General features: G+C 40.8%; 2 protein-coding genes across 3 annotated transcripts; one reads left to right on the top strand and one right to left on the bottom strand.

The window, feature by feature from the left end:
* Window positions 1-270: 270 nt before the first annotated feature.
* Window positions 271-10822, bottom strand: crmp1 (collapsin response mediator protein 1). 2 transcript variants are annotated; one of them, XM_063476357.1, is made up of 14 exons: window positions 10342-10822; window positions 8515-8603; window positions 8096-8280; window positions 7790-7954; window positions 7280-7341; window positions 7094-7174; window positions 6236-6304; window positions 6028-6148; window positions 5797-5953; window positions 4187-4328; window positions 3925-4095; window positions 2662-2841; window positions 1998-2163; window positions 271-1884 (listed from the first exon to the last, which is right to left on the bottom strand). In XM_063476357.1, the coding sequence occupies exons 1-14, from the start codon at window positions 10690-10692 to the stop codon at window positions 1793-1795; spliced, it is 2031 nt and encodes a 676-aa protein (XP_063332427.1). In that variant the 5' UTR covers window positions 10693-10822; the 3' UTR covers window positions 271-1792. The 2 variants fall into 2 exon arrangements, with proteins under 2 accessions (XP_063332427.1, XP_063332428.1); XM_063476358.1 differs by lacking the exon at window positions 10342-10822 and adding an exon at window positions 9503-9767.
* A 395-nt stretch (window positions 10823-11217) lies between these two features.
* Window positions 11218-24417, top strand: wfs1a (Wolfram syndrome 1a (wolframin)). The gene is made up of 13 exons (XM_063476356.1): window positions 11218-11410; window positions 11545-12081; window positions 12503-13063; window positions 15353-15432; window positions 17016-17160; window positions 17236-17409; window positions 17679-17759; window positions 17843-17982; window positions 18157-18294; window positions 18390-18635; window positions 19334-19612; window positions 20878-21041; window positions 21221-24417. The coding sequence occupies exons 3-13, from the start codon at window positions 12508-12510 to the stop codon at window positions 22404-22406; spliced, it is 3189 nt and encodes a 1062-aa protein (XP_063332426.1). The 5' UTR covers window positions 11218-11410; window positions 11545-12081; window positions 12503-12507; the 3' UTR covers window positions 22407-24417.
* The last annotated feature ends 113 nt before the right edge of the window (window positions 24418-24530 follow it).

Below are 24530 nucleotides of genomic sequence, written 5' to 3'. Positions count from 1 at the left end.
AAATACAATAAAGTGAAAGAATTATAATTGTGCTTTAGTTTGTAACCATATGATTACAACCTATCAAAACTGGCTGTTCTAAAGTTTCCTTTCAAGGTGTATTACAATAAATAAGGCTTTTGATTTAACCTGAGAAAATGCATTCAGTAATTCTACATTTAGAAAAGACAGAGACATATCGTGAAAAATTATATTCAATCATCTGAATTTTGATTACGATCAGAATAACAAATGATATTACTAATAACTCACAGTGTGTTTGTTTTACCATCATTTTTGACAACAGTCCAGTCTTTATTAAGTGGTTCCATTGGTGACACCAGACAAGAGTAACAAAAACACAGAAACACTAAATGTACGATAATGAGGAAAACGCCCAGAAATAAATAACTGAAATAATAAAAGATTTAAAAAAAAAAACATTTTCAGAAAAGTTTTAAAAAGCTGTGGCAACAGCTGAAGTTCTTTTACTGCAGTGAGTTCAGCATGTCATTACAACAAAGTTCTTATTCTGGTGGGAGTGATTGGCAGCAAACTAAGCACGCACACTGAAAAGTCTACATTATGTAGGTACATCAATCTAGAACTTAATTTAGTTCACTTGTTTCTGTTTTCACTTTGACTGCTTATCTACTTTCACACAGAGTGTAAGAGAGTACTGACACATTTGCATATAGTATCTGGTGGTGGAGAAAAAAATGCATTCCTTTCAAAATTTACAGTAATTTAAATTGCATGAATATGTTTTTAACTAGGTAACAACTGCCTCTACCCACAGTGGATGTCATTAGGGTTTTCAAAGCACACATATACCAATATAAGAATGTGTTTGTGCTGTTGAATACAAATGTGCTTTGAGTTCATTTTAAAGTGTTCCTCCATTGCAACAATAAACCACAAGTAGTGTAACATCTAAAGACGTGTCCATGCAGTGTAACTGATCCGCTTGAGCCACAATGAAACAAATATTGCCAAGATATTAGAACCAGATGCAGAAAAAAATCTGACAATTCTTGAGCTGTCCACCATGTGGGTGGAAAGGAGCACCATGTCAGACCCACACGGTAAGATGTGGGAGGTGAGGAAGAATAAGAAGGAAGTCATGCTCACAGGAAATAACTTTATGACATAACACTGGGGTCACGGGTTGGTTGGAGGGGGTCCAACACCGAATCTGTGTGTGTGTGTGTGTGTGTGTGTGTGTGTGTGTGTGTGTATGTGTGTACGGGTTCGTACTATCCTGGTGGGGACCAAAATCTGACTTTTACTATCCTGGTGGGGACTTTCTGCACCGTGGGGACCAAAATCCAGGTCCCCTCGGGGTTGAAAGCAGTTTTCACACTCAAAATGCGGTTTTACTGTCAGGGTTACAATTAGGTTATGGTTAGGTTTAGGGTAAGGGTTAGGGTTAGGCATTCATTTTTAATGGTTAGGGTTAGGGTAAGGGGCTAGGGAAAGCATTATGTCAATGGGATGTCCCCACGAGGATAGCAAACCAGACATGTGTGTGTGTGTGTGTGTGTGTGTGTGTGTGTGTGTGTGTGTGTGTGTGCCTGGAACGTGACTTTTTATTGTTTTGAATTATTTAGCTGATTGTAACTCACACACCTTTTTTGGATTAGAAGCAGAAATGTGCTTTTTTTCTGAGTGAACAGAAACGGTCACATTATGCCAAAAAAATGCAAAGGTATTCATTCATATCGTTGCGCTTACACTCAGTCGTACACATACACTCGCACACACTCAGTAGGTGAAGCGTCGCACCAGCCGTGCTTCATATGTATTCAAGTATTCAGCCAAGGCTGGTGATGTTGGAGCGACCACCCGGGGGTGCTACAATGCGGTGGCCAGAGCGACGTGGGATATTGTCATCAATCTGTGCACCTAAAATGAGGACAAAATTAATATATTAGATGGATCTAATTGTAAAAGAAATCAGTTTTGCATAACTGTGTATTTAGAGTACATTCTGTTTGAAAATATATTATTTTTCTTACCTGAAAGGCTGAAGTTGGACTGGTGAAGATTACGTATTGGTGGTGGCTGGTGGGAGGTGGGAGAAGTTTTGGCTGACGGAGAGGGAGTAATGTATTTGGGAGTCGGAGCAACATCATATACAGGGCCATCATATATCCCCCGAGTTACACCCTGCTTACGCTTTACCTGGGCAGAAAACAGACAGACACACAAACAAGCCAACCTATTATTCATTCTTTAGAAGCGAATGGCCTGTAGCACATTAGTCTCCATAATACGGGACTAATTGGCTCATTTGTATTTTGCCTGAATCACCTACTGGTGAAAAAAGAGAGAATAATGATCATGTTTCTAATCAATTCAGCTCCTGTTTTGTTTTGTTTTTTCTTTTCCATTATCATAATATAATAATCTGTACAAAAGGTAAAAATAAACATCCCAAATTCCTCCAACCAAGGTTAGGTTGTACAATTATTTAATTTACAGAGTCTTCTTCAAATCTTTATTTCCCTCATTTTTGGGGGGCATATTAAAATTTTTACCTTTTTATGAGGACTTGCAGCAAGATAAGGAAAAGTAATCATCAAACATCTACTACCCAATTAATCTTTCAAGGAAATTTTTCAATGTGACATTTATAACACTGTTCTTTTAAGTATTTTTAAAATCTTCTAAATACTGTACCTGATTCCTGAACTTTACACGCTGGTAAGCATAATCTGGGAAGGGTTTGCGTGGAATAAATCGACCAGTGCCCTGCTGAGCATGCAGCTTTCCTTCTTCATACACCACCTGGCCTTGACTCAGCACCAGCACTGGGCCTCCACGACATTCCAGACCCTCGAAGATGTTGTATTCTGCAGCCTGTGCAGAGAGAAAATATGAGACAAAGAAGTACAGAAAACAGAGGATTATTTGATTTTTCCAAATACTGTACAGTGTTTAGCCTCTCTATGCAGTCGGGGGAAGCTTGATCTTTATCAGAGGGTTTAATAGATGCAGCAAAATGCAGCATATGAGAAGATGGGGGATAAATAAGTGGGGGGCAAGGGGATACAGGGGGCGACTGTATAAATTCAGGGGGATGGGCGGAGATATAACAAAATGGGTGAGGGGTGAAGGGGGATTATAATTTAAATCTGGCTTCAGTCCGGATTAGGGTCTTTGGGAGTGGCAGAACAGACCAATAAATGAACTACGGTGTATTGTGTTACATTTTTGAAGGCAATTTTGTTTTACCATTTGCCTATAGCTCATTTTGTTTTGCAGATAGATTTAGTCTTATTTGCGACGGTGAAAGCTGTCTGTGTGATAGCTGCTGCTGTTGAAAAAGGTGAAAAAGGCTTCATCTGTGATGCTTAAAGGATTAAAACAACAATGTTCTGATAATCCACAGTCCATAGCGTGAACTCGGGAGCATGGTTATTGTTCCGTGTCATTTTCAGTAGATTCGGTGTCGGTTTCACAATATGAAATTTCACTTGCCATCTCTGATTTTGAGAGAGAAATGTACAAAATGCACATTAGACCGCACATTTGCTCAGACCCGAACACAATAAGAATGAACAGCTCGCACCCATCATGTGTAAACTCTGTCTCATCTGCCTTTACAAAATATTATTTTAATTAATTTAGGAAAAAACTTTTAAAAAATTGAGGCTTAATATTTTGGTTCTAGCACACATATATGATATATACTGAGCAAAATAAAGCTAGACTTGACTGCATATTATTATTCAGGTTTCTGTTCCCCTCCTGTGATCTTCCACTTGGTTCTTATCCTATTTTACACTCTGCAGTCTCCCATGAAACCTTCTGTTGTGCAGCCTCTGTCTAGCCCCCCCCCCCCCCCCCCCCCCCCCCCCTATTTTATTAGTTCTTCTCTCTCTCTCTGATTTACCCACCCTCTCTTTTCCCTCATCATCTTTCTTTTCTTTTTGTCCTCACCGACTGCTGGAGTTTGGCAGTGATGGTTTTGACGCTGTCAGGGTCCCAGATGACAATGTCTGCATCAGAGCCCACAGCTATCCGACCCTTACGTGGGTACAGATTGAAGATTTTAGCAGCGTTGGTGGATGTGACTGCCACAAACTGGTTTTCATCCATCTTCCCCATGGCCTAAGGGAAAAAGAAGTGGATGTTTAGAGTGCTACACAAAAACCTCACACCTACACAAAAGAAACAACGAAAACATGCCCTCATTGCTCACCACTGCCTTTTCCCAGACAAAGCCCATTCTCTCCTCGACGCCGTTGATTCCTTCGGGGATCAAGGTGAAGTCATCTTTACCAATAGCTTTCTGGGAAGTGCTGTAAGCGCAGTGAGAACTGCCCACCACCTGGAGGTCCCCACTGTATCAAGGCAACAAAATGAAGTGAAATCATCAGCAAACACTTAAGGATGCAGCCATTGACCTAATGTTAAAAAGTTCCCTGACAAATTGCTAAAAGTTTTAAACTTTAGAAATAGCAACAAATCAATAAAATAAAATTTTTTATGTTAAAAAAAAAGACAGAATGAAGAAGACACATACAGAGAAGTTATTTTTTTAACCACTAGCCACCAGGTGTCCTCACTGAGCATGTAAGGTAAAGTATGTCAAGTCATGCAGTGGCCTATTGCAGAAAAACAGCCAACTGAACTACAGAGAATGGTGCAACACAGCTGCAGTATCAGTCCTTTAAACATTAACTAGATTAATGCTCAGTCTGGTCTGCATCATTAAAGAAAGCCAACAAGACTTATGCTCGCTTTAACTCTGAATAAATAAGGCTGAATCTGGCTGATAAAGAATTGTGATTGTCACGGTTCAGTTATAAGACCTTTAATTTATTTGTTAATTACAGTGATTACTCCGTGTTAGTGAGCTGTGGGATCGTCACCTCAATGCCAAGAAAGTGCTTATTATGTAAATAATGGGCTTCACTGAAATCTGAGGGGGAAAAAAGCTGTTCTTGTGTTCATGTCTCCGAAAACGAACCTAAGAATACACCCCGTTGTTTCAGGAGTGGCTCAAAGAAAACAGCAGTATCACACCACCGGCTTGACAGCATGGACCCGCCTTGAGAAGTAGGCGCTTCAGATGAAGGGTGGAGAAACAGAGGAAGATAGAGGAGGAGGAGAAGGAGGAGGGAGGCACTCGGTAGCCAAGGCAACAGATAATAGAGGTTTCAGTGCTATTTGTGGAATCGGGGGCATTCAAAAATGTGCAGCTGGAAGTTCTCCGCATTGTGTGTGTGTGATATGTGTGACGGGTGCGAGTACTGTGTGTCTGAGGTAATACCTGAGGTGAGTTTGGCCTTGACTTGCACTTATGCATAGGTACAAGTTAACCAACCATTATCGTGTGCTTGACTGAATATACAGTAAAGTGGCTTCCAAATGATTATGTAGTCCTTAGTCTGTAATTAAGTCTCTCTTCTCTTCTACCTCTCCTCACACCTTCACCTTCTCTCCATCTGTTTTTCTGTTTCACTGACGTTTGATCTAAAATCCTGCATAACACTAACAGCTGTTTGTGGCATGAATACCAAAGAGTGTGTAGGGGTAAAAAGTAAGAGTCTCCTTTTGTGTCTTCGATCCTATTTGCATTTCACATTGAGCAGAGGTCATACTGTAGCTAAATTAAGCTTTTGTCTGCCTTTACATAAATACTAAAAGTTTTTGCCTGTTTTAGGGTTTATGAAACACTCTTGACACCGCACATTTTCTCAGACTTCATACAAACTACTTGTTGTAAAACTCTGGAGTCTTCTATAAATTAAATTACTACAGTTTTTAGCAATATCCATTCATTGTTTTAAAAAAAGTGAAACGTACCAGGCCAGCAGGGTGTGAAGATGGTCCGGGGTCGTCTGGTCAGGACTTAAAGGTGGAGAGGTCACGTAGGCAGCAGCCTTGGCCCAGTTTTTGCTCCAGTAGTGCGAACCATCAGTGGCCAGGCTGGCTGTAATTGGCTCTCCGAAAACCACTGAACCTGAGCAGAATAGTAGAACGGTTAATTCCATCCTTAATAAAGACAGAAAAGGACATTATATGATTAACAACTACCTTTCCTCCGGGCCTGAGTGATAGTGTCAGCTGCACTCTTGCTCATCACCTTTGTGATGTAAACAGGACAGTTCACGCGATTGCCAAGAGTGATGGCACGGAACACCGCCTCAGCCTCCAACTGCACAGGAAGGGAATAAACTAGAACCAAGAACCTATACAGTGGCAGGTGAATTGATTAACAGTGAAGCTATGGAAAAAAAATTACCTCTTCAGGACGACTCAGAGGATGGCCTTCTGGGCCAGTAATTCCCATTCCAAGTATTTTTTTCTGTTCCTGCAAAAAAAAAAATTATAAGAATAACAAAAGAATGTCAGAATTACCTTCACATGCAATGCAATCACTGACAGCTGCACATACAGTAATTGTACAGCTATGTTTGAATGCCTCTGATGAGATTTCAGGAATTAGAAATAACAAATCTTTTGGCCTGTCAAGCTAAAATAAATATGCACTGTAATCTTCGAAAGCCAGCGCACAGCTGGAAGATTAAGCACATTTCAGTTTCTCTGAAAACCTGGATGACAACCAGATCCCCACCCTGCTCCTTTTTTAGTGTTTGTTTGTTCTCTATGGGGTTGATATGAATTTTCATCACCTATCTCCCTATTTCTCTTACAGTTAGTTTAATAAGCGTGTCATGATCATTCATCAGCACTGCAATTATCTTTCATTACCCTGATTTATCTTCACATACATCAAGGTTTTTGCCATAATTGTCTCATTAATCTGGACCATCATTTCCATGACCACAACTAATACTTGCCATCACTTCTGCTAGCATTATCAGCACCTTCACCCTCACCAACTTAATCACCATTACATCATCATCATCCTCATTAGAATAATAATGGTCAACATTAATGGTGGCCTAAGATAAACCTGTCATTCTCAACTGCAGCTGCAGCTGCAGGCGTATTAATCCTTGCTTTCTCTTTCTGAGAGCTGCAGCATTATGTAACAAGAATATCTCTAAGCTGTGGTGCATGTTGGAGAGAGCAAAAAAAGGCAGCAGCACTTACCTACATAATAAGATATCCATTTTCAGCAGGCAGTAGCACTTACCTGAGCAATAAGATCACCATTTTCAGCGTGAACTAACACCACAGCACCCAGCTGCTTCAGAAATGAGAATGCCTCATACAGCTAAAAGACAAGAACACCAATTTTCAGATTTCTATTGTTAAAAACAGAAGCCAGAGGATTCGTACAGTATTGATGATTTGTGGAATTTATGAGTATAAAACATACCTCTGAATCGGTCATCTGGTACACATCCTTATAAGCCATGTATACTTGAAAGGAGTTGATACCTGGCAACAGAAGAAACAATGAACGGCTTCATAATGAGAAAGTAAATACTCAGGAGTGTGGATAATAAAGACAAACTGTGAGTGAATAGGAATGTAAAGCAGTGCATGTTTGTGTCTAGCCAAATAATACAACTCCTAGAAGGAAGCTGGACACACAAGCAGCTGGTTTATCTCGTATGGTGGCTTTTAAAGCTGCCCCAGCAGAAAATGCTAATTTTTCTACTCAAACAGATTACAAGTGAAATTTGTACATGGCCACAATGACAGCAGTGAGAACAATGGCTCTCTACAGTGTCTTGACTCTAAGAGGATTCAGCACTTTAGCCAAATTGTTTCTAAATCTGTCCCTATTGTTCTTGTGAAATGTGCCCAAACTAGGGATTGAAACAAGAACTGCAAGAAAGGCCACATCTCTAAAATATCATACAATAATTAAAAATGGACATACCTTTGTCCTGCACCAGAAGCTCCAACTCATCTTTAACATTTTCATTCCACTGGGGGATGTCTACGTGCAGAGAGTAATCACAGCAGGCTTTCTTGTCTGCGGCCTCCTGCCAGCACTCAAACGCCTCCAGCAAACTGTCACCAGGCTGAGGGGCTACGTGGTCAACTAAAAATTAGGAAGGGCACAAGGCATAGAAAAAAGAAAGAGCGTAATCAGTATTTTGAAACACTTATAGACAAATGTAGATATGGTATGTGCTATACTGTAGCTGACACTTGCTGCCTAAGTCTAAGCATTCACACTCACTGATCATGGTGGTGCCCCCAGCAAGTGCAGCCTTGGTGCCCTGAAAGAAGTCATCAACAGGCTGTGTGCCCAGATAGGACTTCATCAGGCAGGTGTTAACATCTATTCCACCTGGTATCACCATGCGGCCATTGGCCTCGATCACCTTGACGCCCCCAGGAACAACCAGGTTCTCCCCCACCTGCCTACCCAGGATAAGATGTGCAAAAACAGATGAATTGATGAAAGGGAAAAGGAAGCCAAATTATGGAGGTGTGAAGATTGTGGAAAAGATTTGTCATGGCAAAATACACATGGGAATGCAAAAGGGTTGAGAAAATGGAAAAGAACACAAAAAGAAAGGAAGAGCAAAGAAATGTAGAAAACAGCCTCTGCAGTGCTTAAAAGAACACGCTCATACAATGTACCCAAATACGCACTTGATGAGCCCGTCCTCAATGTAGACATCTGCATAGAAAGACTGGTCATCATTAACAACTCGCCCTCCTTTGATCAGCAGCCTTTCACTCTGCAGGGGAAAAGCACAGAAAGGGAGGTCAGGGAGGGAGAGGTTGAACTTAGTCCTGACATTTTGATATATTGCACAATCAGTTATGTAATCCGTGGCTTTATAGCAATATAACATGGTGTGATGTAGTGTGGACAGAAATGCATGGCCACACAAGGGCTGTACCTGAATGGGGCACCAAAAAAAGTCTCTTTCTGTTATTTCAATTATGTGTGCAATCAAATACTGAACATTCACAAGCAGGGTGTTGAAACCAGCACGTTTTCTGTGAGACCACCACGTGTCCACACCCTCTACTACTACGGATGGTGCCTGGCAACAGCATTAGGAAGATGTTATGTCTCCATGGTAACCAGTGATCAAGCAGGGTTTGGCATGACGACAGCTGACGGCTTGCCGAAAAATCAACGTCTTTGACCAATGAGGAGGCAAAAGGGGGGAAGAATATGCAGACATTATTTGTGTCTTAACCTTCAAATTAAATGTGTAACTCTAGGCTTAAGATCCATTAGACACTGGATAGTTCTCAAATAACAGACGTGCAAAATGTGTAAAATCCACGCTTGAACACAGACTGAAAGGGATGCACGTCGTTTGTTAAAGTCTAGCTTCACATTTCGTTGCTTTTAAGCAAGCAATTGTCACTTGCTCGACTCCAGATTCGATCGCACACGTCAACCGAGTTAATCTCTCTGACAGGCAGCGAGATTATACAACATTATCCAACCAGGAGCGAGAAAACGCGCTCAAACACAACGAACTGTCACCTTTCTTTGGCGTGCAGTTTCTCGTAGGGGCAGCATGAGAAAGCCTTAAGTAAGATAACTTTCAGTAGGAATTTAATCCGTATTCATGCATACATGACTGCTGGTCGCTGCTGAGCAGGCCGGCTCCCTTACCGTCAGATGGGGGATGCTGTTCTTGGACCCAGACATGCTCTTTCCGTCGCTCTGCCCCCTGGCAGTTAACTCAGAAGCGAATTATACCGACTCCGGCGCCCCTGCGCGGCTTCCTGCTCCCCTTTGTCTCCACTGATGTGATGTGGGTTTTGTTTCCGTGTGTGACAGAAAGCGAGCGATGAATCCGCCGCCGTACGGCTGCGTCAGGCTGCGTGGCGCGCGCACAGTGGAAGAAAGCCGACGTTCCTGTGGGCGCGCGCGTGAGGAAAGTCACAGCCACCGTATTGCCTGACGGCGTTCACGGCACGAGGGTAAAAAGATAGCTATAGGCCGTATGTGAAGACACGAGCACCCTCACACCCACTACACACAGACACACATCTTACTTCAAAGCATAAACAATGCAGCGTGGAGGTTGGGTGGGGGTGCATGTTGTCTGTCGCTGTCCGATTCAGCACCACGGCAAGCAACAAAAATGTGTCGCCGCTTTGTTGCGCGCGTTTTGCGCCTTTTATTGAGAATTTAAGCTTAACGCTATCCATAATAGCTAAACTGCAATGCACCATAAAAAGTTCATAATTTATGCGAACTGAAGCCTTTGTCAGGAAAATAACTCCTGGCTCCTGGTGTTCCAAAACGAAACCAGCATAGCTTTTTTTGGTGGTTTATGGGTAAAAATTCATTTTTTCCTCTGCGTAGGCCAAAAGTTCCCCACCGGTTAAAGTCTAGTGGCACTTACTGGTGCACTTCATTAATAAATTATAGTTAGGGAACAACGGAGCCATTGCACCATCAACATCTGTCAACAAAAAGCCACAGATTGAAGCTGTCAGTCCTACCTTGCCATTAAGACTTTCCGTCCCCGATGAAAATCTGACCTCAGCACCACTGCGTGCTTCGTCTCTCTCTCCGGGCGAGCCGTTCAGCGAGGACTCCCGGGCCTCGCTAGGCGTCTTGCTAATGGGGTCACCGGTGTCTAAGAGTCGTTCCCGGCTCCCGCTTCTCGGGGTGCGGCTCCCTTTTCTCCCCACCGCGTAGTTTTCGAAGTCTATGGTCTTGCTCTCAAACGCCCCCTCCACGGAGCTGAACATACCATAGGTCTTCCGCTGGTTCGGCCCGGTGGTGATCGGCCCTGCCAGGTAGACCGGTAGCTCATCCTCCCGGTTCCACTGTCTTCTGCAGTCGGACATATTGGCTACAGTGGGAGACGCAGACTTCCCCCCCAAGTCTGAAAGGATGGAGACGGCTTTGCTTATTTTACGTCTAACCGGGTCACAGTCCCGCCTCTCCAGGCAAGCGCACTCATTCGATGATGTGAACTGGAAAAGCAGCTCTCTTCGGGCAACCTAGAATCCTTCCTCTTCATATACCAATGATGCACTGCTCCCGTTTTGACAGGACTGGTGGCGTGTCAGTGTGAACTAGTTTCAAAGTGAAGCATTCGTCCTGAAAGAATAAGTAAGCACATCTACAACTTACCCCGATAAATTTAGATTCCGTGTTTTGGCCTCTTTGTGGAGGACCTCTTTGTCTCTCTCCAGTGTGCCCCTTTCTCGTGTTTTAATGTGGGGGGTTGTGTCTGAGCAGGACACATCATTATCATCGGATTAAATCAGCATCATCTTTCCATCCACATCTGGGGGGGATCATCCACAAGGTCCATGTGCCTTAGGGGCTTAACTGCGGCTGTCACACAAAGACCTGCTTTACATCAAAGACTCTGCGAGCTAAAAGAGAGCTACCCTTTATAGTTCCTTCATTTTCAATTATGGAGGCCTGCCCTTCCCAGGGCGCTCCATATGTACTCTCGGAAACAGGATGAGAGTGGGCGGCGGCTGTCCCTCAGCACTTGGACAGGTGGACCGCTACAAACATTAAACACAGAAGTAACCGAGAGATGGCAAACAGGTATACATAAGAATCTCCTATTTTAATTCATACACGATTGTGTTTGTATCTGATGATTACAGCAATTGTGACTTATATAATTATTTTGGTTTTATTTATTAGTAATTTTAATTATTTCTATTTTACTTTCACAGCATCTCAGGGTGCAGGATCGCTGTCCTCTGCCATATGGAAAAGACACAATCGATTAAGTGTAGGCCCGTAGCTTTTGACCTGGGACCCCGTAATCTACTTACATGTGTCTACTGCTCTAGCTATAGCTAAAATAACTGCACGTCCAGGCTTGAACTTTAAAGCAAGACAACCTTAAGTTTGTTTGTTTTTTCTTTTTAAAATTGGAAGTGCATTGGGGAAATGTTTAAAGAATCGCCATAAAACATTCGCAAAGCATCTGTCACAGGTTTAAAAAGCTAAAAACCAATCAGGTAAGCTGTTCCTTTGACGGACATTTGCAGTCCTTGCAGTGTGAGAGCCTGTTTTAAGAGGGCGGGCCACAAAGTTGTGGCGTCGTTTATAGCCCAGAGTTTGACTGCAGCAAGCAAGTGTGCGTCTCTGGTTACTCGGGGCTGTTTGGTGCGGATTAATCTGCAACATGGAATACGCACTCAACATTCAAATCCAGGAGGGTGATTGCTTTGAATCCTGAAGAAATCTGCTCATTTAGCAAACAGGTAAGATTTAATGATTATTGTTTTACTGTATGTTGTCATAGCACCGTTTTAATGTTGAAGATTTGCTCTAGTTACTGACGTTCCGAGTTCTCCTGTTGCCTATTACTTCGTGTCTGTGTCTGCCTGCTGTTCTGATGCTTTCATGCTGAGTAATTACATTACTTCCAAAGCACCGCTCATTTGCCTCGCGTTTTCTCAAATTCTTATGCTATTGTATTTTTTTTAATTAGCCTTTTTCTTACTTTGCACTTTTAGCCTGCTTTATGTAAGAATTTGTTAAGTTCAAAACTTCAATGAGAAGGTCTGTTATTATAGAGGTAAAATGTCTGTAGGTGAATCCTCCAAATTCTGTAACAGGGAGTTCAGAAAGTTCACTACCCAGCTAAAATATACATTTTCTCTCACCCTGTTTTTGTTTTAGGAGAGATGGAGAAGGATTTGTCATCAACACCAACTGGTGTCAACGTCCAGGGGTCGTGCCCTGTCCTGGATATACCCTCTTGTCCCTCCCCCATGCAAATTCCTCTTTCACCCATCTCCAGTAACCTCTCTGCTTCTCCTGCTCAGCATGAAAAATCACCAACCTCTCTGGAACCCAGAAAATTACCCAGTTCTTCGCCACCATCTACACATACTGCCTCTAAACAGATGGATCCCCCCCTTTCCATAGACAAGTCAAAGCCCTTATTTCCTGCTGTGTCTCCTAGCCCTACATGTAAAACCGTTTCTACTAATCCCTCCCTTAGTGCTCGAATCAGAACACCCCTTCCAGCTTCTCTCACCCTTGCTGACCCTCAAACCTCCACAATTTCACCCACTTCCAACCTCACATCTGCCTCCTCAACAGCTACTTCCGCCACTGCTTCCACATCTTCTTCCATGGCCTCCACAAAACGCACTTTTGCTTCCATGGCGAAGCGGGTAATCATACAGGAAAGACTTAGAAAAGCTGAGGAAGAGGATGCCATTGATGAAGAGGATGGTAAGAATAGTTTCATTCAGATTGAGGGATTAAATGACAGATTTTGAAGGTTCAGTGCTGCTGAGAGCATGTCATAGACCAGTTGCTGTGTTAAGGTGATAAGCCTTCTGCAATGCTTTGGAATGTCTTTTCATGTAACCCTGTCCTAAGGAAAACACAACTCTTGTCCAGAATCCAGAATGCAGATCCATTTTGGCTTCCTTTGTTTACTCATTTAAATCCCATGCTGTAAAGCATTTTGGGATGCTTTTTTTCCCCCAGTGAATTAAACACAGTAATCTAAATAATGCAAAAGGTTTTTACTTAAATGTCTCAGCAACTTGTTATGGCTTCCTTTTAAATCTGTAACAACAGGTTCCCAGGGCATTACGCAGGGACATTATGACTTTGGTAGTCTAAAACTCCAATATGAGGTTCAAATCTATGAAACAATATTAGTTGCGTTGCCGTGGAATTTTGTGCACAAAGTCATGTCCCCTCATTGATAAAATAATATATCTTTTTCATTGTACATCATGATATGTTTCATGTATCACAATAAATATTTTATCTGTCAAGTGCACTAATTTTATAACCTCACTTCCAAAAGTTGGGAAGGTGTAAATGCAGTTTTAAGAAGAACGCAATGATTTCCAAATCACATAAACTCCATATTTCGTGGAAAAATATACAAAGACAATCTGTAAAATGCTGAAACTGAAGAAATTGCATTGTTATTGAAAAAATATGAATTTTGCAACAGAAAAGTTAAACAGAAGTTGCTCATTGTTTAAAAAGCCAATTTTACAGCCTAAATTTGGTTGGTTAGCAGCATCACTGGTTTAAAAATGTCTGCCAAGTGTAACAAAAGGAGGGGTTCAGCACTCTCTGAAAGGTTAAATGTGCAAAAAGGTATTACTGTTTAAAGTTTATTCTATAAAAAACAAAGCACAAAAAGAATTTGATTGTGTCATTGTACACTCAAAAATTAACACTTGCGTTCGTTAATTCTCCCTGGCACAGATTCAACAAGGTGCTGGAAACATTCTACAAAAGTTTTGGTCCATTTTAAAATGACAGCATCATGAAGGTGATGCAGATTTGTTGGCAGCATAACAATAAAGTGAATTTCCTGCCCCATCACATCCCATAACTGCTCTGCTGGATGTAGACCTGGTGACTGTGGGGCCCATTTGGATACACTGAACTCATTGTCATGTTCAAGATACCACCAGTTTGAGTTTCCTGACATGGTGTTTTATCCTGCTGGAAGCAGCCATTAGAAGATGGCTACACTGGTTATAAGGGGAAGTACATTGTTAGCAACAACACTCAGGTAGCCTGTGGTGTTTAAACTATACTCAGTTGGTACTAAGGAGCTTAAAGTGTGTCAAGAAAAAATCCTCCCTAAACCTCGGTACAATAAAAAAATGCATTGTACTTTCATGTTGCATATATCAAAATCTGACCCCACTATCCAAATGTTGTAGCAGAAGTCAAGACTCCTCAGACCAGGCAATGTTTTTCCAGTTTTTGTGTTGTCTGGTTTTGGTAAGTATGTGGGAATTATAGCCTCAGTTTCCTGTTCTTAGCTGACAGAAGTGGCACCCATTGTGGTCTTCTGCTGTGGTAATCCATCTGCTTCAGGGTTTAATGTGTTTTCAGAGATACTCTCCCTTGCATACTTTGTTTGTGAAAGTGGTTATTGAGTCTCCTAACTGTCTCCTGTCTCCTAACTGTCAGCTTAAAGCAGTATGGCCCTTCTTCTCGGACCTCTGGTAACAACAAGGAATTTTTGCTAAAAGAACTGCTGCTCCCTGGATATTTACTCTTTTTCAGACCATTCATAGGAAACCCTAGAGATGGCTGTGTGGGAAAGTCCCAGTAGATCAGACTGTATAATCAGATTTTTATGTATAATAATAAAACTGTTCATAATGTACATTTTCCATAAGTACTTTAGAAAACTGACACTCTTGCCTCATTGACATTTTGTGGTATTTCAATATATTCCATAGCTGTTGGAATTGAAAACAAGATGCTGGCTTCACCAGTTGGAGATCTGCTGTGCGTGATAAGCTGTGACATTTGAAATGCAGTAAGGGCTAAAGTTGAAGAATGTCAAGCCCTTTACTTAATGGATACCAGGGGGACAGTTATGAAACTTTTACAGCTGACAAGTGCTGTGAAGTAAAAACTGGGCACGGTGTTGCTGGAAGCTTTGAGGTTTTGTCAAAAGTTATTGGCAGTTAATTAAAATTGATATACATGATTTTTTTTTATTAAGACATATTGTGTCCTCTCCTGCAGATGAAGAACCAGAGGAAGACGTGTCTGTGGAGCAGCTTGAGGAGAAGGCCATAGGCGGTGATGCCAGAGCTCAGGCCCGTGTAAGTGAAAGCACATGCACAGACATGCACAGACAGGCTCTTGGCATTGTTTTCAGTCCTGCAAGCTGACTCAGTCTGGTTTTCAGCATGTGCCTATTTTGGGCCACTTGGAAGATGATCCCACAATTTCAGTGTGACACACTAATATACTGTCATACTTACAAATCATTAAGAAGTGTAAAAGTTAAAGCGTACTCTAGCATGTACTGCTGCTGTATAAATAACAATGCAAAATTCACACTATGTTTACTCTATGTTGCCTGCCAGTGCAAACAAATTCAAGGGTGGGCTAGACGTGAAATTCCCAAGTGTCTTGTCAACATTTGGTTCAACGTTCTCTTGCCAGATGTCATGTATTTGCACATACCCACTGTCTAAATAAGGAGAGGGTGTGCATGTCTAAGAGAACACGTGCAAACCTGAGACCACATCAGTACAGCAGCTGGATGCTGAGAAGGATTGGTAGGCTTTCCATTTGTGCATTATGGTATCCCAATAGGCAAGATACACATTATAATATTTACAGTACTGTCCAATTCTCCAATTCAAAGCTTTATTTTATTTTAATAATTTTTGTCACCCTAGCAATTAAAATAAGTTTTATGATGGTATTTTCTTTGTTTGTCTGATTGACACAGGAATACACAACTGCAGAACCATTAAAAACGAAGATACATCTGATTCCACACAAATAGGGACATTTAATAATAACTGAGTGAGAGGGAAGTTTATGAAATGACAGTTAATATTAGAAAGCCGTCACTTGATATGCCACAGGGGCCACTGCTGCCCCTGTTAGTTAGACATGACGCATGCCCTGACGGCTACAGAAACAGAAAATAATAAATTCTGAAGTCATGTGTTCTTGGTGCATTATATGAACTTTACTATGAACTGTTTTGAATGGAGCTCACAAACAAGTGTAAATCCAATAATCCTTGAGGATTGTTCAAAATAACAAGAGAGTTACTGGAAATACAAGTTCCTGTGTTAATTACATTTTTGTGCCACTGCAGATTAATTTTGATGACAGTGAATGTCGTAGCTGGAGGTGTTGCTTTTTTTCATCTGTCTCTCCCATTTTTTCATAATGCTAATATTTTAGGAATACCCTCAGGGAATTTCTTAAGCTTTAAGCACAAACGTTCACTTGATCTCAACAATGAAATTATTATTATTCGGTAGCTAAAATTCAGAGGTCAGTGTGACCTCACGTAACACATTTTTGGCCATAACATTAAGAATGCATACACCAATTGTGACCAAAACACTTCACATATATTTTTAATGGGATAAAATTAATATGCGATTCTGTTTCTATCCAAAATACAAAAGAAGATCAGCTATGATCTCACTATGGCATAATGTTTTATGATAACACTTTTTTGAGCATTGTTCACTGCCGTATCTTGGGAGCTAGGAAAAAGATTGTAGTAGACATACAGTTTTGGACATACACGATTTTTTGTAGTTTTGCCTTTAACACCACAGTATAACGAGCTTGCTTAAATACATATCCATGCATGCAGTACATTAAGTAAGCTGAAATAATCTGGCCCTTTTACCGCTCCTCTGTCTTTCAGCTGGGTCAGCACTACTTGGGTCTTGCTAAAGAGAAGGATACTGAAACAAATAATCTGCTGGCTGTTAACTGGCTTATTAAAGCAGCAAAACAGGGAAGAAGGGGTGCAGCAAAAGCCCTGCAGCGCTGCTGGATCCAGAAAAAAGGTTCATTTAACACAAGTATCACATGTGTTAAAGTCTTTATGTTTCTGTTCTATAACTTAAGCTCACTTCCACTAGGAATCACTCCAGAGAATGAGGCCGATGTCCGCAGGTTGTCGACAGAGAGTAAGTTTGAGCTGGCAGTACGCAAAGCAGCCATGATGATGTACTGGAAGCTAAACCCAGACAGGAAGAAGAAGGTGACTGTATCTGAGATGCTGGAAAATGTCAACCAGGTGAATGCAGTTCCAGGTAGGAAAGACAAATTCAGCCACAGGTATTTTGATAAATTCATCATTAAAAAGTATTAACTATTTTTGAATGGTGAAAATAATGCTGCATGATGGACTGGTGGCTATACCTAGAAGGCTTTAGTATGCTGTTATGCAATAGCTGTCATTACTGCTGGAAATATGAGATGCCCCTGTGTGATTTTAATATTTGCAGCTGTTACAATGAATAGTTTCATATTACCAGCTTTCATCCAGCTCACTGGTGGTGTGGTCGTTTCTCACCAACAGGTGGCACTGCAAGCAGCAAGGTTGCTGTCCCAACTTCGAATCAAGCCCAGAAAGTGTTGGAGAGCATGGTCAGCAATGAATGTAGGTATCCAGAGAGGGTGGAGGAGTGGACCAGAAAGTATATTGCATCTCCAGGTGTAATTATATCTCTCTTTATCTCTTAGCCAGTCAGATGGTGGACCTGGATGAGTTTGTTGAGATGACTAAGAACTATGCACAGGGTATTGCCCCGGCTACTCCCAAGAATGGCAGCCAAGTCTCAGCCACAACTGAAAGCCCTGCACCTCATGACAGTCGTACAGGGGTAAAAAAAAAAAAAAAAAAAAAAAAGAAAAAGCAAAAGAAAAAAAAGAAGAAAAAAAAAAAGAAAAAATAGGTTTACACTTTACATAAGCAGAAATAAACTGTTACTTGAACATAGTTTATTTGATACAGCATGGCTGTGAATGTGTTTGTGTTTGCAACTGTGTTTTTAAAGCACAAGGCTGAGTTAGTCTCATCAGGATGCAAGAAGTCAAACAAGAGTGCCTGGGGTTTTGGCCGAAGTGGGATGATGCTGCACACCAGTGAGACCGGAGCCTTTAAAAGGGCCATGGACATGAAGTCACAATTAATAGTACCTGTTCCTTCATTATTATTTCACATTTTAATATTCTTTTAAATGTGTTGATATTCTCTGTTCATCTTCATATCCGTCTCTCTTCTCCTCAGATGCTGCAGTACCCACTGCATGCAGTTGTTGAGATAAAGGAGCATCTTGTTGATTGGGCATCACGGGCCGGTGTCCAGTGGCTGAGCACAATCATTCCGACGCAACACGTCAATGCTCTCATTTTCTTCTTCATCATTAGCAACTTGACGGTGGATCTGTTTGCTTTTGTTATCCCTCTGCTTGTCTTCTACCTCTCCTTCATCGCCATGATCATTTGCACGCTGCGTATTTTCCAGAGGACAAAGGTGAGCATTTCCTTTCAGTTTCATTTAGTAATTTTCACAGTTAGCAGGACAGTCAGAACCCTGAAAGTTTACATGAAAGTTTATGAAACAAAGTAATTTCTACTGTAAATGTGCATTTATTTTTGCATTTCTCCTTAATCAATGAAATTATATAGTGCTCAACCAATTTATTACACCACAACCTAGTGTAAGGTTTATGCTAAATCTGCCCTAAATTAACAGTACTGGTAATTACCAAATTACCAGTAAAAAAAAATACCACAATCAGTATTTTTAATGCAAAAATATAATTATTGTTTCAAATTTACTGTGTTGCTAAAAGCTGCTTTTTATGCTAAATGCTTTTTATTCTGCAAAACTTAGTATTTCTGACCCCAGAGATACAAAAAAAGGGACACAATTTCAGATTTAAAATGAGCAGCACATTAAAAAAAATTCAACCAACCTCAATCCACTTTGAATGCCTATAAATCAGAAAATATTTATAGCATGAAGGTAAACTTTGCGGACTAAATTTTTGTACAAAAAAATCAGCTAATGCTAAATGGGATAGGTGAGAATATGTTTTGTTGTTGTTGTTGTTGTTATTTTTTTTCTTTAATTTGTTTGATATTGAATTTCAGTCTAAATACCCTGCATTTAAATTTCTTTGGAGTGCTTTGATTCCTTTCACTTGTAAACTTTCCCCCTTTTTCTAGACCTGGGAGAACTTTAGTGCCCTGACATCTCTGCTGACACGGTTTGAACCTGGCCTTGATGTGGAGCAAGCAGAGACAAACTTTGGCTGGAACAACCTTGAACCGTACCTCTATTTTATCTTCTCCGTCTTCTTTGTAATTTTCTCCTTCCCTGTAGCAGACAAGAATTGGATCCCCTGCTCTGAGCTCTCGACTGTGGCCATCTTCTTTACTGCTGTCAGCTACCACAGCCTCAGCCCAAATGCCACAGCATATGCACGCCGGGCAATGGTTATAGAGGTCAATTGACTGAGTGATTGAATGATCAGAACTACTGTCTTGCCTGTTGCTAAGTTTAATTTACACTAATAATATTGCAGCTTAATTAATCATTTCATTCTTAATGAAATGATTTGGAATTTCTAGGAAACCACTTGTTTGCCTTCTGTCATAAAAATGTATAGCAGCAACATGACATTGGTAACAGAGAAAAAATATTTTTGTAAATACTGGGAAATCTCAGATTTGGGAGTTGAAGTTTTATTTTGCCTTGTACAACCAGAGTTTGACATAATTTTCTAGTAATGCCTTTTTTAGGCATAAGTTGCATAATATTGCTGTCCTTATTAGCCTGATAGTGACTACATGCTTTCATTCACTCGTTGTCATGTACGCTGTGTGGCAGGCAGAGGTAGGACCCAAAAGCAGGACTCAGACACAAAGGGATCAACTGAAAGAGGCAGCTTTATGAGACTGAGACTATTTAACCACAAGGGTACTAACAACCAAAAACTCAGAAATGAGCAACTAGGAACTATAAACTGGTAACAAACAACTAGGAGATTAAAACTAGGAATTAACAAGTGAAACATGGCACACATGGCACACATGGCACACATGGCAAACAGGGACAACATGACAACGTGCAGAGGAAGAGAGAGGACTTAAATACACACATGATAAGGAGAGGATGGGACACAACGGGAACTAATACAGACTAACAGGACAAGAGAAGCAAAACTTAACAAACTGTACACACTACGAGAGACTGTCAAAATAAAACAGGAAGTACAATAACCACACAGAAAAAGACTAAGAAACAAGTGTTTGACACTGGGACCAGGGGAGAAACAGACATGGGAACAAAACTGACTGAGGAGACAGAAAGGAAATACTAAACACGGAGATAAGAGTAAAACAAACATGAAGACAAGTCTGATAAAACAGTCTGTGGAACATAGGAGAGGCATGGAAACAGAACCTGAAGACTAGATGGCAAAACTAAGGCCAGAAACTACAAATATTACACAAAACAGAAAAACAACTAAAAGAAACAGAAACAGGGATATAAACTAAACCATACAATGGGTTAAAGGGTTTTTATGTGTAATTAACCTCAGTTTTATGAATGGAAAACATGCAATGCTGTTGTGCAGGGTTTTAACAAATGTAGACATAAATCTCTTTCCTATTAAAAATCGTAATTTTTTATGACAGTGAAATAAAACAGCCTTCTCTAAGTTAATCAAAACCTCTGTTGTGTCCTTGCATTTGGTTTAATCCAGATGGCATCATCTCTCTGTTGCCTGATGCAGTTCTTGCCAGAGAACATGACGGCGCTTCATTTACTGGGACGCACCTTCGCCACTCTGCCACTGGGGGAGTCTGTGGTGCTGAAGCTCAGTCTCCCCTGCTTGCTTTATGTTTACCTGTTCTATCTGTTCTTCAGGTAAGAAAGATTTGGACAAACTGAAATATTGATTACTTATATTAGTAAAATTCGCAAATTGGTCTTACTCCTGTCTGCCATGTTGTTTTATTCTATGTTAAAATGACAGATTTACTCTTCAGACACTTAAAGTAATCTCAGAACTTTTTACCCCCTCCTTTTTACTTCTCTTTCCTTAGCATGGCGAGGATGCGTGGTTTCCGGGGAACTTACTGCTTCCTGGTTCCGTATCTTGTGTGCTTCATGTGGTGCGAGTTCTCAGTGGTCCTCCTCCAGAATTCCACTGTTGTGGGTCTAATCCGCACTTGTGTGGCTTACTTTCTCTTCCTGTTTGCGTTGCCTGTTCTGGCATTTGGTCTCGCCACCATGCTCTTCATCCAAGTGTTTAAGTGGTTCCTCGAGCTAGAACTGACAAAGATGATCGTGACCCTGGTAATATGTGCGATCCCTGTCACCTTGCGGCTGTGGACGCGGTTCAGCACGTCCATTCTGGATGTCTTTCGCTCACTGACTCATCGGGGTCCAGTCAAACTCATTTTACTCTGCATCTCCATGGTCCTTCTATTCTTCTCTGTCTATGTGTACCATGCAGAAGGTGAGAAGGTGTACAACTCCACCCTTACTTGGAGTCAGTATGGCCAGGTTTGTGGGCCTCCTGCTTGGGAAACCAAAGGCATAGCCCAGACACAAATCTTCTGTAGCCACCTGAATGGACACAGAGTCACCTGGACTGGGCGCTTCAAGCAAGTCCGTGTGGCTGAAACAGAGAATGGGGCACAGTCTGTGATCAACATGTTGCCAGTGTTTGTGGGAGATTGGCTGCGCTGCTTGTACGGTGAGACCTATCCCAAATGTGAGCCAAAGAATGCCACAGCTGCAAATCTGACAGCTGCAGATTTGACAGCCAGTTCTGCATCAGGGTCTGTTTCACTGCCAATCCTCCTTCTATCGCAAGATGAGGAAGAACTGTGTCAGCTCAAGGCTCTGGCTAAACATACCTGCCATGTCAAGCGTTTCGACAGCTACCTCTTTGAAGTGACAGTGGGAATGATCCAGGATGAACGTGGAGAGAGAGAGGACCCAGCCAGAGATATAGTCCTAATGGCCAGTCATGAGTTCAGACAGGTGCTTCTAAATCTGAGCCCTGGTAATAAGGTGGAGTTTAGCACCAAACTGGAGGGACGTCTAGGAGCCAGAGCTCCAGCCTTTGAGTTGAAAGCTATCCACTGTCTTGACTGTCCTTCTTCAATGCTGACTGGAGGCAGGCAGGTGAAAATAGAGAGAAACTGGAGACGTACCACAATGAAAGCCCTGAAGTTTGCATTTGATTTTTTCTTTTCCCCATTTTTGTCAGCAAAAATTTAAAACTAGTAATTAAAAGTAGAAATAAAATAACCTATTTGAGTCTCTCCAGAACATCATCTTGTTTCTTATGATGTTAGGCTAGAAGCACTGATGTAATTAAAATAGTATTTTTTAATTGGATGGATCTATAAAGTTCGTGTTCCTGTGCATTAGTTTATGCAGATCTTACTTTTACTTCATCTACAGCAGTTTAAGAATTGTCAGACGCCAACTTTGGCAAGACTCATGATCTGTTCTATTTTCAAATCCCTTTTATGTCTAGCTAGAGTTAAACTTATACACACACAACCTAATATATAATAATTTGTTATAATTTAGTTATAAAGAACTAAAAGATTGGCTGTAATTTGATGGTTTTCAGCTGAATGCAAGAAGGCTAATGCTGGGTGCTGTTCTCCTTTGAATACCTAGAAAACTGCACATTTGTTGAAAACAAAATAGCGACTGAGTGGATTTTATATCTGCCTTTGTATTTAGAAATGTATCTAGAAATATAGTGTATGGTTAAGATATTTGCATTTGTATTCTGTTTATATTTGTGCGTTTTAAGCCAATTTTCGAATGCATATTTAAATATTTTTATGGAAATATATGACACAAATTTAGTGATAATATATATGCATTTCTGGCTTCCTCTGTTAGGCAGTATTTTATGATGTTGTCTTTAAACTTCCTGGTCTTAACTTTATTTTTAGCATCAGATTTTCCTGTCTCTCAAGCTATGATGCACATGCAGTCATTTAAAAAGCCAGCATAAAACTTTCATCCAGGGGGGGGTTGCAGTAAACTTGCAGATTTTTGTATTACGCATATCAAAATGCATCAAATGTGGTGCTGTGGATTATACACAGATATCTACACTTTGGTCTGATCTGTCTTTCATCAAGACATTGTTCCAGAAGTCTTGTGGTTTGCCCAGATGCAGATCTGCAAACTTAAACTGTGCTGACATCTTGTTTTTAGAGGAAGAGCCTTTCTCCTGGAACCCCTTCTACTCAAGCTGTACTTTTTATAAATTTACTATCATGAACTTTAACATATTCAGGCCTATAGAGGCTAAGATATAGTGCTTGTTGTTCTTGTAGGTGACCTGAGAGTTACACAGTGTGACTTTGGAGTGAATTTGCTGGGGCATCCCCTCATTGGAAGATTGTGGCATTTTGTTAACACACATGTGAATGCTCCAGCCCAGAAAACTGCCAAAACCTCTGCTTTTATAGAAGTGCTCACTTGCTGATGATCAATAACCAGACGCAAAAAAGGTTGAACTTTGTGCAGTTCTGTGAAAACTTTCGTTATCACATTAACACACACTAGACCTCCTTTTATGGTATTTCTCAAATGTATGCCAATGACAAATTTAAGACACACCATGTTCATTCCATAACAATTAAGAATTACCAGGAATGTTTAAAATGAGTTGTTTCACTGAGTTGAACACAATATTGGTTCAAGTTTCGAGACCTTTTTGTTTACAGAATCCGAACCTTTAAAGAAAAACATTTTTTATCTCTAAATTTGCCAGTTTGGAATTTGACTGAAAAAAGAGGCACTAAAAAAATATTGTACACATAATTAAAAATAAGCCCTGTGAAAGATTGGCGATGTGCCCAGAGTGTATCGCCACCTCTCAACCCTAAGCTCCATAAGCTCCAGCAGCCCTGAATTGGATAAGTGGAAGAAAATGGATGGACGGATAATTAAAATAACAGTAATGAATGATTTAATTATTTTTGAAAATTGGATTGTAAGAAAGCATGAATGAAATGGGGGTTTTCCTAGATATCTGGTTTACACAGTACAGTAATGCAGTGGTGGTGTATGAAAAGCTTTACACATAAACACTATCAATCTGTAACCTCAATGCTCGTGTGAATTACAATTGCTGATGTTGAGCCTTGACACTGTAAATGTGAGTGCCTTTTTTTCCACTGATGGAGTTAAATGGGGTGTCTATTAAAATGCTTGAATTGGGGAAAAAAATCTCTTGTGAAAGGTTTTATTCAGATTAATAGATTTTTTAATATATTTTTGGGGGGGTGATGAGACAAAAAGCAGAATCTATTAAATGAGGACAGACATTAAAAAGAAAATCCAACACATTTTTGTTAGATTTTATGTTAT

This window comes from Pelmatolapia mariae, linkage group LG6 (assembly GCF_036321145.2).
Source record: "Pelmatolapia mariae isolate MD_Pm_ZW linkage group LG6, Pm_UMD_F_2, whole genome shotgun sequence".
NCBI classification, from domain to species: domain Eukaryota; kingdom Metazoa; phylum Chordata; class Actinopteri; order Cichliformes; family Cichlidae; genus Pelmatolapia; species Pelmatolapia mariae.
The sequence above is the reverse complement of the archived record's forward strand: the minus strand, read 5'-3'. Positions and strand labels throughout refer to the sequence as shown.